A 17,012-nucleotide genomic window follows, 5' to 3' on the forward strand; every position below is an offset into this window, starting at 1 on the left:
AACCATGCTAGGCGAGCGCTCTACCGCTGAGCCACAATCCAGCCCTGTTAAAATCATTTTTAATTAATGTTGATAGATTTTAAGGGGAGAAATTTCCTGATCATGGTGGGGGGAACTTTAGGTACATTTCTTTGCTTCATTTGCCAAAAAAAAAAAAAAAAATCACTTAGCCAGGACACTTTAATACCTGGAGAAAGGGAGATCTATTGGAAGTTTTTTGGGTTTTTTTGTTTTTGTTTTTTTTTTAACTTCAAAACTAAAATAGCTTGGCTGACATTGCTTACTTACCAGAATATAAACTCAGATTTCCTAACATTGCCATTTAACTAGGCAATGAATATTTTTTTTCACCTGCTTTTCTTTTGCTCAGTTTGAAATTTCCCTTTTCTCCCATAACTCACTTGGTGGAAAAAGTGACCTTTTGTATTAGAAACAGATGACAAAATAATGTCTTCTGTTCACTTTTTTTTTTTTTTTTAAACTCTAGGGCCAGAAAATTCTTACATAGAATCAAGTCAACGTTAAGGACTTCTTACTATGAGTGCAAATGATTTTCATCCTCCTTAAAACAAAAAGGCTTGACTTTGGTGTTGAAGGTGACTAAATGGGATCTGGTATATAAGCCTGACTAGAACCATTACTTCATACCCATTTTAAGTCAAGTCTGCACACTCTTTTTTCTTTGCCTTTAGTATGAAAAGACACAGACTGTACTCTCAGAACTGAAGTTGAAGTTTGAAATGACTGAGCAGGAAAAACAATCAATCACAGATGAGCTCAAACAATGTAAAGACAACCTGAAGCTGCTCCGAGAGAAAGGAAATAATGTAAGTCTTTGCTAACTTGGCTTAGCTTTAATTGAGAGGAAAGTGAGAGACTTGAAATTGATATTCATAGGACTTTATTGCTGATTTGAGAAACTAATTGGCCTTGGGTATAGATGAAATATGCTCTTCATTATGACATTCTATGATGAATCATTGTGCTGTTGGATTTTTTAGTAAGAATTTATCCCTTTTCACTTATGCCCTATAAGAGCTTGAAGACTGCCTGGAGGAAGAACCTTGTTTGCAATAAAACAATTTACCTAAGAACTTTCAACTTTTCTCAGATGAGACTGAAGTTCTATCATCTGGTTCATATTTATCTCTTGCTGGGATGAAGCACTGTACCATATCAGGGACCCATTTAAGAAAAAGTACTACATATTGATCCTTAGCATTTGATTGTATTAAAAAGGGGAGATTTGAGATGGTTTTCATTTTATACTAATAATGGTCTCACTAAGGCACATTCCTTAAAAGCTCAGTGTCTCTTTGGCATTCTGTAAGTATTAGGAAATATTCAGTGAAATTCTGTAGGGCTGAGAGAGAGAGAGAGAAGCAGACAGGCAGAGGTGGGAGAATGTTTTGATATGAATTGAGTTTGACAATATTTGTTTTTTATTTCCTAGAAATGTCTTTATAAAGATGTTATACTAAATAAATGTCATGTTGTACGTTTTGGTGATCATTGCCTTTGTGGGCCCTAATTGATGGATGTTCAGTGTGGTTGGTTGTGCTCTGACTTATTTCAAACTCTGTCATGGCTTGGACACTGTAGTGGACATGAGCCACATGCTTCCATGGAGGAAGGCACTTTGCTTAACTTACAGCACAAGTACAAGAGTGATGTTGCATGGCCATCCAGTTACACAGTTGTACACAGAATGCTCATGAGTTGTGTCCAGCTGTCCTTTGCTTAAGCATATGTTAGATTTAAACAGTAAAAGATGGTTGCTTTGATAGAAGCCTTTTAGAAATTGATAAATTGGATGTGAAGGCTTTCTTCTAGCAAAAATGGATTGCATTTGGTTTTTCAAATGTAGATTATAGAATTATTCTAAAATCAGATCATAATGATTTAATTACTACTCTTTTTTAATATTCATATCCCTCTGATGATGAAATTTTAGTCCATTTCCTGCTAAATTAACCTATGAAGACATCTAACGTAATCAGAATGGACCTCCCTATATATTTAGAATCTTTTCAAAAGTAACCATGTTGTTACTATTTATGTTGTTAAAAAAAAAAAATCCACCTTGGAGGTGAATTTCCCTTTTTTGTCATACTGAATTTATGGTTCTAAGTAATCTCTTTACATTTAAAAATTCAATTATATTCTAGTATGAAAACCTACTGAAAACCCTGAGACTCAATTGCCTTTCTGTTATATGCCAAGTGTTTTCTCATACATTGTGACACATCTTTTGCCTGATTCAAGAAGTACACATGATCACAGGGCATTTATTTTTAAGCTTGAAAGTAGTATTAGCTCATTAACTAAAGTTAGGGTTGGGAAAAAAGCAAAAGGTCTTTGATAGAGGGATAAAATAAACATTAACTTTTGCAAAAGGAGTGCATTATCGAGTAATGGGTTTCAGATACAGAACAAAATTAATATACTGTCAAACGGAGCATCATTTGGTGAAGTGTTGTCAGTGCTCTGACTTGTTAATGTGCTAGGTTTCATTTGAGTGTTAGGGACACCCACAATGATCGTTGTCTCCAGATGTTCTTTTTAAAGTGGTAGTTTGCCAGCATACACACCACAGTCCATCATTCTGGATTGTGTTAGATGTCTTTAAATTTGAATCAGTGCAAAACCTGAGTGGTTTATTTCTATTACCTCAGTCTTCCTTTCCTTCCTCCTACCCTCCTGGGGTCTAAATCATCTTATCTGATTTTTTTCATAGCATAAAATGATTTTAATATCCCTTCCCTTCTTTAGCCTTCCATATTACAACCCGTCCCAGCCGTATTCATCGGCCTATTCCTGGCTTTCCTGTTTTGGTGTTTCGGTCCATTGTGGTAGAGAAAGGTACAAGCAATACTGTTGAGTCCTTGTCTGTTTGTCCCCGTCACCTATTTGTGCCATATTTGTAATATAGTGCATGGCAAAACCACACTGATATCTTGTTACCTGAAGCAAACCCTTCATTTAGTATGCCATGTATTTGTGTCATACCAATGAATGAACAATCAACTAATCACATAACATTTTGTCTTGTTTCCTTTGTAGTAATGCTAACCATGAGTTAATTCCAACCTAACCAGTTGTTAATATGCTTCCTTTAACTAAGTCTTTATCTTTAGCAAACTGGAGTAAACAGTGAATTTCTACATTAGTACCCCTTCCCAATTATGTGTTTAATCAGATTTGAATGAGAAATGAAGAGTTTGCATCTTTGAAGTCTTCAGCCAGCTTTCCTCCCCCTTCTTCTTTCTCCTTTACCTTTCATAGCATAGCGTTTCTCTGTTTCAACCCTTTGCCTGTTTGCACTTTAGCTATGAAGATGAAAGAGAATGAAATTGGCATAATGAACTATTGGCTCACAATCTCAAATCCAAATACAATTTACCTGTAGGGATCTGACCCCTATCCCATATTTTTTTCTGAGTCCTGATCTGCAAATCAGAATATTTCTTTGAAAACCAACTTCTTCAACAAGACTCTTGGAACAATAAAGGTACCAATCAAAGCAAGTTTCATTATAAAGCCTTCTGAAAGTTAACAGGAAATAGCCCATTCATACTTGCCTCTAACTGGCATGCATATGAGTAGAACATATGACATGGATCACATGACTTTAATGACTTTATTACATTGGACAAGGTCTTTATCAGAAGTATCAGATAGGCAGTGTCCATAATGGCACTTCCCCATCTTGAACCTATGTGATTTTGTCTTCGTTGGTTTTAAGTTAGAGGATCAAAGCCTAGACCATCTTTTTCTATCACCTAAGTCACCAAGCACTGTATAACTATCCTAACAGCTGAGCCTTGTTTTCATAAAAGAATAAATATTTTAGGAAGAAACATACTATAGGCATCGGTTATATGTACATCAGTTATATTGGAATCTGTGGGTACCAGAGTAAATAAAGCAGGCCAACCCCAAAGGATTTTTAGAAGTCACTACTATATGTCAACTATAACAAAGTTGAGAACTGCCCAGGACTTTTCTGGGAAGTATTAGGCCTCCAAATAATGACCCTGCTATTATATAGCTCTCCTTATACTTGCACTCCTTCTCTCCTTTTTTTCTTTTCCTTTCTTTTTATACTTTATTCTTAAAATGCAAAGATAAAATTTTTCCAGTATTCTGTTAAGTATTCAGGACTCTGTGGAACCAAGGGGTTAATAGGAATGAAAAGAGAGGGGAGAATGTGATATTGACTCTTGGTTTCTTTCCACACAGAAACCCTGGCCCTGGATGCCCATGTTGGCTGCCCTGGTTGCGGTGACAGCCATCGTGCTGTATGTGCCAGGTCTGGCCAGAGCTTCTCCATGAGAGCGTTTCTTGAGTCCGTACACCGTCCTCCCTCTAGAAGCTGGCATCACACTCATGCTGGGGACAAACAGAACCATTTTCTTCTTTTTTACCTCTTAAAACAGCAGAAGTGCAAGAATACAACTGTAGGGTCATTGCTTTAAATTATATAAAATGTATCTGTCTATAGAGAGAATATAAAATTGTGAGTTTATTCTACTGTAAGCAATAATTTGCTTGCAATTTTTCATGTAATTTTTAAAAAGTATGTTGAGATTCTGAATATTATGGTGGCCTAATGTAGGCTTCTTGGTACACCAAATTATTTATACCATTAAATTTGTGGGTATTTTACTCTGAATTCTGATGGCCAGATAATTCATTTTTCTGATTCGATAACTACCCAAACCAAACAACCTATACATACATGGGAAGAGAGGCCCTGTGTGCTCAGTGCCTATCAGTTTGAAATATATGCACATATATATATATTTTTTACATATTTACGCCATTTTTACTTGTTATAAAACCACTGAGCTATTGGGAACAAGACTTAGAGACAACTCTTTGTGTGAGTTTTTTGTTTTGTTTTGTTTTGTTTTTAAGGGAAAAAAAACATTTGGAAAATATTCCGTTTTAGTGATCATTTGGGGAGTATGTGCACGCTTGTTCTGCCTTAATGTGACTTGAAGATGTGGAGGACATCAACTTTGAAAAGCTTTCCATGAGAGTGTGTATTTTCTTGAGCGACCTGAAGTATTTCTGGGAGCAAAACATAGTAATTACACAATTTCAGTGCAGTCAACCAAACTGTTGAGTCAATTGGAATGTAATTTTATTAAACCTCATGTATTTAAAGAGATATTTTCTTTATAAGCCAAGTTACTTTCTCATATACAACATTTTAGGAAGCATGATTTTTTTTCTATCATCTGTTCCTCCAAGCATGTTTCATTGAAGAAAGAATTATATCTCTTTAGATAAGCTTTTATTGACTTAATTTGGTTATGATGTTTCAGAGCTAATTCATGTTCAAGGTGAGCTGTAACTTAACAACAGGTTTCTTGGTTGGGTATGCAAGTGGTTATTTTCTTTTTATTGTTATTAATTGGAACTTTCTGTTAATTAGAAGCACTATTCCCAAGATTGATAGTGTTCCATGCACAGTGAAGCACCTAAACACTGCTTGATTTTATAAATTTAAAACACATAAGTCAAATTTTAGCTATGGTTTTGTGCAGCACCATAGTTATGTCAATAAAGTTTATTTAGGTCATAGAATATCCTAAAGTATCACATAGTTAAAATTTTCAGTCAGTAAAGACTGGGAGGGAATATCAGTGAATTGGCTTGAAGGTTCTGTGGGAATTCACAGGTCTAGCCAAATATTGAAATAGGAGTTTAGGATATAATTTGCCTTGTGATGTTTGGCAGTTATTGTTTATACTTAAAGGTTATATTTTAAGCTATTTGGGGTTGCTGTTGGGAGGATCACTAGATTTATGGAGGAATTAGTCACAAATGACTTATAGAAAATACTGTCATATAGTTCATTTTCATCATTTTCTGTTGCAGGAAGCCACTCCACCACAGAATGCTAATATGCCAGTGGTACCCAGTACCTCTTGTATATAGGTTATTGCAAATATTGTTCTGAAATGCTTAACTTCAGAATTACATTTTTTAAAGTAAATAATTGTTTGAAATCTATTTTGTAAAGATATAAAGTACAATAGAATTTCTGGAGTACAGATTAAACTATTTGCACTAACACACGTGATGTGCATGATTTAATAAAATAACTTTACTCTCCCTATGCATGTTTGAGTTGGACATCATTGAAATTTTTAGTGCTGATTCTACTATTCAGTTGTTAATAATCTTTGCTTGAAATGACTCTTTAGGCAAACATACCTTTGGTGTTATACGGGTTTAAAAGAAAACACAGAGCTGTTTCCTCGAATTTTTATTAGCCTTTTATTTAACTTACTGTTTTAATGTTTTTCACTTTTAGTACGGTTATTGTTAAAATGTGACTCACTTGCCAGACAAGTCTCATTGACTATAATAAGTTCTAGTCTCAATATTTACTTTATTCAAATTGAATAAATGGGTTTTTGTAGTTACTTCCAGTTTTTTTCCTCAAGAATATAAATGAGCCTATTCATAAGCAATACCTTCAGTTTTGTTCAGTCTTCTGGGTTAAATAAAGAATAGGATTATTCCCCCATAGTGATAGTCATTAAGAAATTTTAAGGGCTGAGATTGTGGCTCAGCGGTAGAGCGCTCACCTCTTACGTGTGAGACCCTGGGTTCTATCCTCAGCACCACATAAAAATAAATAAGTGAAATAGAGGTATTGTGTCCAGCTACAATTAAAAAATAAGTGTTTTTTATTAAAAAAAAAGAAATTTTAAGCATAGCAGTTAAGAATCAAACCACCACTCTATAATGATACAGTTAAGAATTATTCAAAGGTGGTATACGAGGGTCAGAAAATGAAAAGGGCATGGTGTTTAAAGCTAAACAGAGCCAGGCACCATGGTGCACACCTGTCATCCAAGCAGCTCAGGAGGCTGAGACAGGAGAATCTTGAATTCAAAGCCAGCCTCAACAACAGTGAGGCGCTAAGCAACTCAGTAAGACTCTGTCTCTAAATAAAATACAAAATAGGGCTGGGAATGTGGCTCAGTGGTCAAGTGCCCCTGAGTTCAATCCCCAGTATAATAATAATAAATATATAAATAAAGCTAAACAGATCTATATTGACATCTTGACTCTGCCTTTTATTGGCTTTGTTACCTTGGGCAAATCACTTATCTCCTCTGAGTCTCCATTTCCTGATCTATAAAATGGGGAGAATAATACTTATATTTGTGGTGGTGGTGTGAAAATTAAAAAGATAATGTATATGAAGTACCATTCAAGTGATAAATAAGTGTTTATGAGAACATGATACTGAAAAATTATTACAAATATTAAAGTTTTAGGTTAATCAGTACATCTATTTTAAATGAATTGACTCACCTATTCAGAATTTTTATGCATGTGAGTGATATGTGATTGTAACATTGTAAATCGCAAGAAGGCATTATCACCTGACTTAGTTCTTCCCCTTCATTGTTGTCTCTTTGGGAAATAATATACTTAGTTTGGTAATGAACCAATCGCCCATTACAGTTTGGATATCCTACTATAATATTATTCAGACATTTTGAGTCACATTGCTGTATAGTCAGAGGCTTTCAGATAAAAAATAATGATGCATAGTTTGATCTCTCATTTTAATCACTAGACTTAAACCCCAGTAACTTTTGGTTTCTTCCATTGAGTATATATCTACTATCAAAAGGATGGGAATCTGCTACCAAAGAGAAAAGTAAAATAAACATTTAAGTAAAATAAACATTATCGATGTAGAATAGCATGGGTTGTATAAAGGAAGAAATGTAGACATAGCAGTACATGAATGAAATCCCAGTTGCTCCAGAGGCTATGGCAGCCTCAGCAATTTAGCAAGGCCCTAAGCAAACTAGTGAAACCCTGTCTTAAAAAATAAAAAGGGCAATAGTAAAAGAACTCATGGGTTCAATCCCCAATATCCCCCCACACACACCAAAAAAAAAAAATGCAGCTTTAGTGCCAGGTATGGTGGACATGCTTATAATCCCATTAACTCAGTGGGCTGGGGATATGGCCCAAGTAATAGTGCGCTCACCTGGCATGCGTGAGGCACTGGGTTCGATCCTCAGCACCACATAAAAATAAAATATTGTGTCCACCTAAAGCTAAAAAATAAATATTTAAAAAATAATAATAATCCCATTAACTCAGGAGGCTAAAGCAGAAGTATCACAAATTCAAGGCTAGTCTTTACAAAAATAAGCAAGACCCTAAAAATTAAAAGGACTGGGAATGTAGTTAGTAGAGTGCTTGCCTAATTTGTACAAAGCCCTGAATTTAATCTCTAGTATAAAAAAGAAGAAAAAGAAAAGAAAATGCAAAAAAAATTCACTATTGCTGAGCACAGTGGCACACACCTATAATCCCAGGAACTCAGGAGGATCACAAGTCTAAGGCCAGCCTAAGAACTCAAGTTTAAAAAAAAAAAAAGCAAAAAAGCAGGAGGTCATGGGGGAGCTAATTCATACTGTTTTAAGTAAAATAAACATTATTGGTGTAGAATAGCATGGGTTGTACAAAGGAAAAAAATGTAGACATACAGGATATGTTGGAACACTTGGAAAAATTTATATCCAGAAAATAGTAGTGGTTGTCTTTGCATGATGGTCTGTTATTACCCTTCCCATTAATGATTTCAAAATTATTTTTAGTATTAAATATATGTTGCTTTTGTGAATTTTTAAAGAAAACTTTGGTTTCGCTTTAAATTACAAACAAAAAGACTCAAAAGTTGATTTTTATAGTTAAATGAATAACTTGTACATGTCTAAAGGAGCTAATGTTCATTTGTATTTGAATTCTAGTTGTCATTTAACAGTTTTATAATTTTAAACATGCTTTATGCATGTACATAGAATTATAATGCTCAAGGAACCCTTAGCAATCCAGTCTCACCTTTTTGCTCATCAGGGAGAAGATCCAGAGAGTTTTTTACTTGGAATCATAATAATAGTTTATTTATGAAGATGAAAACCAAGATATGCATTTCTTTTTTCTGCTACTCTGCATGTGTCTCCAAGTTTCAAGGGCTTTATAATCATTCACTTAATAAATAATTATTGAATATCTGATACAAGACACACTGTTCCAGATCCTGGCCCTGCTCAGTCCCTATCTTCATAGAGCTTTTAGTGTAGAAGGGAAATACAGGCAAGGAAGCTGACACAATACAATGCAATAGAAGAGACAGGAGGCCTGGAACCATAGGGGAGAGGTGCATTTCCCCTTACTTTCAACCACACTGTCATCCAAGCCCAGGAAATCCTGCTGCAAGCCAAAGGTGAGTTGTACTTCTAGATGGTCTGGAGAGCAGAGCTCATTTCTCTGAAGTCCTGTTTTTCTGAAGTACTTGATTTTGAAAACCATTAAGATCTGAAATTAGTTTTCTTAGAAAAGGTATTGTGAGGGGCTGGGGTTGTGGCTCAGCGGTAGAGCGCTCACCTGGCATGCGCAAGGCCCTGGGTTCAATCCTCAACACCACATAAAAATAAATAAACAAAATAAAGGTATTGTGTACAACTAAAAAATAAATATTTAAAAAAGAAAAAGGAAAGGCATTATGAGGGCTGGGGCTGTGACTCAGCGGTAAAGCGCTCACCTGGCATACGATGTGAGGCACTGGTTCTATCCTCAGCACCACATAAAAATAAAATGTTTTGTGTCCACCTATAAGTGTTTAAAAAGAAAAGAATTCTCTCTCTCTCTCTCTCTCTCTCTCTCTCTCTCTGGAAAAGAAAAGGCATTGTGATTGGGAAGTATTTTTAAGGTTTTGGGAGTACTGTCCTAGAATTTTGCCATGTTAAATTGTTTGAACTGTATCTTGCAAGTAACAGGCAACTAGTAAAGGACTTTTTTTTTTTTTTTCCTTTAAGCAGAGGAAAAATGTTTAGCCAGACTCTCTTTGAAGGAGTCTTCTGCCAGGCACAGTGTGTACACCTGTAATCCCAGCAACTCAGGAAGCTGATGCAGGGCAAGGGGATCATAAGTTCAAGGCCAGCCTAGGCAACTTAGCAAGACCCTGTCTCAAAATAAAAAATGATTGGGCATGTAGCTCAGTCATAAAATGCCCCTGGGTTCAGTCCCTAGTACTGCAAAAAGAAAGGAATCTCTTATTGATGGCGTTGGGGCATGATTGGATGGATCCAATAATAAATCCCTTGCAGATGGAGGCATTTATTCATCAATCATCTCTTATTGCTTGTATTTAGTGCCACTCATTCATTAGATTATGCAGTGACATATTTCCTCCTAAAGATTTAGCATGTTTCATTCCAAATCTATGATTTTTTACTCTATCATGCAAGGACACTGAGATAAAGCCCATAAATCTTAAAAAAAAAAAAAAAAGAAAAAAAAGACAGGAATATTGAGAATAAATAGACAAAGGGGACCAGGAGAGAGATGGGGGAGCAAGTAGAGAAGCTTTTGTTCATTATACTTCTGCTGTGCACAGTTGCTGTTCACCTCATCATCGCATTTTCTCCTCTTGAGCTAGCCAATGTGTATCTAGATAGTCAGACCTCATTTAGCAGAAATTCATATTTCTACTCTGTGAAATTACATCCTTTAGTTTTTTCATCCTAAATTTTTGTGATTAGTTGTTCCATCTTTCATTCCACACAAAATTTGAAGCAGTCATGCCACTTGAACAGCATTCATTTTCATCTTAAACAGGATCCTTTATAAATGTTCAACATCTCTACCAATTAGAGAAATGCAAATTAAAACTACTCTTAAGATTTCATCTCATGCCAGCCACAATGGCAGCTATTAAGAGTATATAAGTGTTGGTGAGGATGTAGGGAAGAAGGCATACTCCTACGTTGCTGGTGGGACTGCAAATTGGTGCAGCCAATATGGAAAGCAGTATGGAGATTCCTTGGAAAACTGGGAATGGAACCACAATTTGACCCAGCTTTCCCACTCCTCAGTTTATACCTAAAGGACTTACAAACAGCATACTACAGGGACACAGCCACATCAATGTTTATAGCAGCACAATTTACAATAGCTAAATTGTGGAACCAACATAGATGCCCTTCAGTAGATTAATGAATAAAGAAAATGTGGAATATATACACAATGGAATAATACTCAGCATTAAAAGAGAATAAAATCATGGCATTTGCAGGTAAATGAATGGAGTTGGAGAATATTATGCTAAGTGAAGTAAGCCAATCCCCAAAAAACCAAATGCCAAATGTTTTCTCTGATATGAGGATGCTGATCTATAATGGGGATGGGGGATGGAGCATGGGAGGAATGGACGAACTTTAGATAGGGCAAAGGGGAAGAGGGGAAGTCAGGAGGCATAGGGTTAGGAAAGACAGTGGAATGAGATGGACATTGTTACCCTAATTACATGTATGAAGACACGAATGGTGTGACTGTACTTTGTGTACAACCAGAGACATGAAAAATTGTGCTCTATTTGTATAATATGAAATGCATTCTGCTGTCATATATAACAAATTAGAATAAATAAATAAAAACCAGTATCCTTTCCCACTAGACTGAGAGAATCTTTCCTAATGGCAGATTCTATCGGCAGACAAGAGCTCCCAGAGCACTGAAAACCTCTACCATTTTCTCGTATTTAATCCCAGATTCCCACCATAAATTACATCCCTATTCATAGAATCTTCACGTAGTTATATCATTTTGATCGGGTTTTGTTTTGTTTTGTTTTGTTTTTTGTACCAGGGATTGAACCCAGGGGTGCTTAACCACATCCCCAACCCTTTTTTGTATTTTATTTAGAGATGGTATCACTGAGTAGATGAGGCTGGCTTTGAACTCACAATCTTCCTGACTCAACCTCCCAAGTCATTAGGACTACAGGTGTGCATCACTTCACCTGGCTCTGAGTTGAAAACTTACTGGATAATTAGCCTACACTGGGCTGGGGATGTGGCTCAAGCGGTAGCGCGCTCCCCTGGCATGCGTGTGGCCCGGGTTGGATCCTCAGCACCACAAACAGAGATGTTGTGTCTACCGAAAACTGAAAAAATAAATGTTAAAATTCTCTCTCTCTCTCTCTTTAAAAAAAAAAAAATTAGCCTACTCTTATTTAGCCTCCCCTATCACTCTCCTTTCTGCACTCCAGAGCCAATCTTAAAAGAATTAATTAGGGTTTTGTTTGTTTTGTTTTGGGTTCTGGGAATCAAATCCAGAGCCTATCCCATGCTGGGCAAGTGTTCTAACTAAATATAGCCTCAGCCCAGTTTTGAATATTTTCAACCAAATTTTAATTTTCTTGAAAACACTTATGTACCTGGTTACTTTTTTTTTTAATGGTGCTGGGGATTGAACCCAGGGCCTCGTGCATGCAAAGCAGGTACTCTAACAACTGAGCTATATCCCCAGCCCCTGATTACTTTTTTCCCCAGCAAACTGAATTTGGTATAGGTGTTAAATTGGGCATTCTAAGCTAGCACTTCATGTTGCTAATAAAAATCTTTTTTTCCTTTTAATTTTTGTCAGGCACGTGTCTGTAATCCTGGCAACTCTGGAGACTGATGCAGGAGGATCACAAGTGCAAGGTCAATCTGGGCAACTTAACAAGACCCTGTTTCAAAAAAAAAAAAATACATGGGATGTAACTCCATGGTAGAATGTCCCTGGGTTCGATTCCCAGTAGGTAAAGAGAAAATAACAAAACAAAACCTATATTCTGAGTAAATAGAAAAGATTAGCATCATTTCTCAAAACTGGGGAAGAGTAAATGGGGATTCATTATACTATTTGTTCTACTTTTAAATGTATTAGGATTTTGGGGGTGCTGGGGATCAAACCCAGGCCTCATGCATGCTAAACCCTCAGTCTACCCTTGAGCTACACTTTCAGCTCCTGATACATGTTTAAAATTTCCCACAATTGGGGCTGGAGTTGTGGCTCAGTGGTAGAGGGCTTGCCTAACATGTATGAGGCACTGGGTTCAATTCTTAGCACTGCATATAAATAAATAAATAAATAAAGATCCACCGATTTCCCACAATCCTTCCACCTTCCTCTCCTTTCCTCCTCTCTTCCTTCCTTTACTAGGGATTAAATACAGCTCCTTGTACATGCTAAGCATGTACTTTATCACTGAGCTACATCCCCAGCCCCACATCATTTCTTTTTGGGTTTTATGGTACTAGGGATTGAATCCAGGTCCTTATGCATACTAGGCAAGAGCTCTACCACTGAGCTACATCTGAAGTTTTTTTTTAAAGTTTTCTTTTGAAACAGGTTGTTCCTAAGTTTTCCCAGGCTGACCTTGAGCTTGTGATCCTCAATTTCCCAGGTAGGTGGGATTACAGGAATGCACCATCATCCCCTTTTTTGTTTTTAAAAATGTACACTAATCATCATACTCAATGAGGTGACTTTAGTAGCATTTTCATTAAGGCTAAGAACTAGACATAGATACCCATCCTCATTCCAGCTTCTCAACATTGAACTAACTAATGCTATATGATATAAGAAATGCAACATAGGAGTTGAAAAGGAAGACATAATATTAGATATTACGATAATCTGTGTAGAAAACCCAGCTGGGCATAGTGGCACAAACCTGTATTCCCAGTGACTTTGGGAGGCTGAGGCAGGAGGATTACAAGATCAAGGCCATCCTCAGCAAATTAGTGAGACCCTGTCTCAAAAAGAGCTGGGGACACAGTACAGTAGTAGAGCACCCCTGGATTCAATCCCCAGTACTGGTGGGGAGACCAGGGGAAGGGGGAGTCTTTCATCAAAGGAAAACCAGGACCTAATGATGTAATTGCTGAATCCTACCAAACATATAAAGAACTAATTCTTCCAAAAGATATAACTAGCAAGTTCCTGGGGAAAAAAAAATCAAGATGTCCAATAAATATTAAATCATTCAGGGAAATGCAAACTAAATATAAATAAAATATCTTCCATATCCTTCACATTAGAAAAACTTGACCGTCTTATATACTCTTAGCAAAGAATGTAAAAACAGGAATTATCTTTCATTTGGGTGGAACTGTAACAATATAGCCACTTAGGAAAGCAGTTGAACAATATTTTTTGAAGTATATAAGTAAATGTTAATTAGACAAATTTATTAGTAAACAGCACAGAAACAGATCATAATCATTTGGTAAACTCAGGGATTAAATACAGTTTTATTAAATAAAACTCAGTGAAATCCCATTTCTGTGTTCCTCTTGATGCTTCAACCACACCTTCCACAAAATTTTCTCTTTGACAGATGTAACAGTACCCTGAACGCACAGCTTAACTTGACAGTCACTAGGCCAATTAAAATCATCCAGGATCAACTCCAGACATGACTAACCCTAAGTGCTATTCTGAAAGATAGAAGATATAGAGTCTATTGGATCTATGGTCTTGACTATAAGGGAGGGAATTTCCCCAAATATTTTACATAGTTGAAAAGTATAACATTGAAAATGCATAATACTTTGAACAGCCCCTCTGCTGGTTATACCTATTAAAGAAACATGCACCAGGAAACAAAGATCCCCATTCACTGAAACATTCTTTGTGATAGCAAAACTTACATATAGGGCTGGAGAAGTAGATCAGTGCTAGAATGTTTGCCTATCATGTGTGAGGCCCTAGGTTCAATCCCCAGTACCACCAGAAAAAAGTAAAAATTTACTGGGCATGACTGACTGATAGCATGCCTGTAATCCCAGTGATTCAGAAGACTGAGGGAGGAGGATGGCAAATTCAAGGCCAGCTTCAGCAACTTAGCAAGGCCCTGTCTCAAAAAAAAAAAAAAAATGTTTACATTGGGTGGAGATGTAGGTCAGTGTTACAGCAATCCTGGATTAAAAAAGCACCCCTGAGGGGCTAGGTTTGTGGCTCAGTGGTAGAGCGCTTGCCTAGCATATTCAAGGCCCTGGGTTCAATCCTCAATACCACATACATACATACATACATAAAATAAAGGTTTTGTGTCCAACTACAACTAAAAAGTAAATATTAAAAAAGCACCCTGAGGGGGCTGGGGATGTGGCTCAAGCGGTAGCGCGCTGGCCTGGCATGCATGCGGCCGGGTTCGATCCTCAGCACCACATACAAACAAAGATGTTGTGTCGGCCGAAAACTAAAAATAAATAAATAAATATTAAAAAAAAAAAGCACCCTGAGTTTGATCCCCACCCCACCCCTGCTCTCTCTCACTCATACACACACACACACACAAAAAAAAAAAAAAACTAAAAATGTTCAGTAGAGAAACATGAATTGCAGTATGTGATGGGTCATTATGTAACAGTTGATGACTTGGGTTTATATGCATCAACTCCAATAAAGTTGAAATAATATTAAATGCAAAAAAACACTCTACTTTGTCTATGTAAAGAAAATATAAATAGTAGCTGTATAATTACCAGCTTCCCAGATTTGCTTATGAAATGGTGGTAGAAAGAAAATTAAATTCAGTGGGATAAAGAAGGAGAAATGGATGTTTATTTACATATTTATTTAGCAGTACCAGTAATTGATATGAACTACACCCCAAACCTGTTTATTTTTAAAAAGGCACACATTGGAGCTGGGCATAGTAGCACACACCTATAATCCCAGCTATTTAGGAGACTGAGGCAGGACAATTGAAAATTCAAGGTCAGCTTGGGCAACTTAATGAGACCCTGTCTCTGGGGATGCAGCTCTGTGGTAGAATACTTGGCTAGTTATGTGAGAGGCATTAAGTTCACTCCCTACTGCCTAAAAAACAAAAGGCAAGAAACAGGTCCTAAACTTTTCTTTTTAAAGGGTATTATAACTCCTAAAAAAAATAGGATGTACCTAATGTGCTCCTAATCCACAGTTCCTTATGAAACCCTGGAGGTCAGATGTATTTTATTTTGAGACAGAGTCTCACTAAGTTGCTTAGGGCCTAACTAATTTGCTGAGACTGGTCTCTATCTTGCAATCCTGACTCAACCTCTCAGATATCTGGGATTAAAGGCATACACCAAGCCTGGCTCCACTTGTGTATTATCTCCTACAGTCCCTTGCAAAGATTCTGTTCTGTAGTTCTGGGCATTTATTACATTATTCTGATTAGATCTCTCTTCTGAGCAGGATGTTTTCCATATCAGGAAGTTTAAGAGGGTCTTGAGTAAGCCACAGGAAGAAGAGTGGGGTGATCACAGTTTTTTTTCCAGTTCCTGCATTGTTTTAGCACAAGAAAGGGAACTGGATCCTTTGCTCAACTTCTCTGAGCACCAAACTTGATCACCTTAGCTAATTCAGTGCAGATAGACTTCCTTTTCTTTGTAATTTTTTATTTTGATATGACTTCAAATTTACAGAGAAGTTGCAGTAACACATGTAACTCACATTTACCCTTCACCCAGATTTACCAACTGTTTACATTTGCCCCATTTGCTTTTTTTCTGAGCTGTTTACCTTTGCCTCTATAGGCTGTAGTGTGTGTTCCCTAAGAACAAAGGCATCTCTTCTGTTTTTACTTACCAGGAGTTCTGGCTTCTTGCCCTAATATGGTGTTGACTGCCAATCAAAAGGTGGGGGAGGGCATCTGATGTATCTGAAGGAATTAGTCAAAAAGTGGTCACAGATGGGCTGGGGTTGTGGCCCAGTGGTAGAGCGCTCACCTCACACGTGCGAGACCCTGGGTTTGATCCTCAGCACCATATACAAAAATAAACAAGTGAAATAAAGGTGTTGTGTCCAACTACAACTAAAAAATAAATACTTTTTTTAAAAAAGTGGTCACAGAATTCCCTTCCTTCTAACTAGACCTTGCCTGGACAGAATCTCACATGGACAAGTATGGGGCTGGGTATCTGTGGAAAAGGCGACCTGTTGTTTCTGGGTGAAATGCAAGCCTTGACTTCAGAGCCAAACATAGTTTGGGGAAAGTGGCATCAATGAAGCCAGCCAATGGCAGACTTTGAAACATTTTTGAAGCAACAGTGGAATCCAGAAGGGGAAGAAGTGATACTGTTGAAATTGTGGAAGAAGCTTTCTGTTCCACCTCCACCCTTGATGCCTGAGGTTACAGT

At 36.9% G+C, this 17,012-nt stretch overlaps 1 protein-coding gene across 32 annotated transcripts in view; it reads left to right on the plus strand.

Annotated features, from left to right (window-relative positions):
* The window catches only part of Slmap (sarcolemma associated protein), a 155,559-nt gene extending 149,429 nt beyond the window's left edge, over positions 1-6,130 (plus strand). For 17 of the 32 annotated variants that reach the window (XM_046452763.2, XM_046452784.2, XM_046452773.2 and 14 more), the window contains 2 exons: positions 693-827; positions 4,243-6,130. In XM_046452763.2, coding sequence (XP_046308719.1) covers positions 693-827; positions 4,243-4,335 — 228 coding nt within the window. In that variant the 3' untranslated portion in view covers positions 4,336-6,130. Of the gene's footprint in view, positions 1-692; positions 828-2,772; positions 2,863-4,242 lie in introns of all 32 variants that reach the window. The other 15 variants (XM_046452768.2, XM_046452769.2, XM_046452786.2 and 12 more) reach the window with 1 other exon arrangement.
* The last annotated feature ends 10,882 nt before the right edge of the window (positions 6,131-17,012 follow it).

Source organism: Marmota monax, unplaced genomic scaffold, assembly GCF_021218885.2.
Source record: "Marmota monax isolate L192 unplaced genomic scaffold, Marmota_monax_Labrador192_F-V1.1 WCK01_AAM20220418_F8-fsc00042, whole genome shotgun sequence".
NCBI classification, from domain to species: Eukaryota; Metazoa; Chordata; class Mammalia; order Rodentia; family Sciuridae; genus Marmota; species Marmota monax.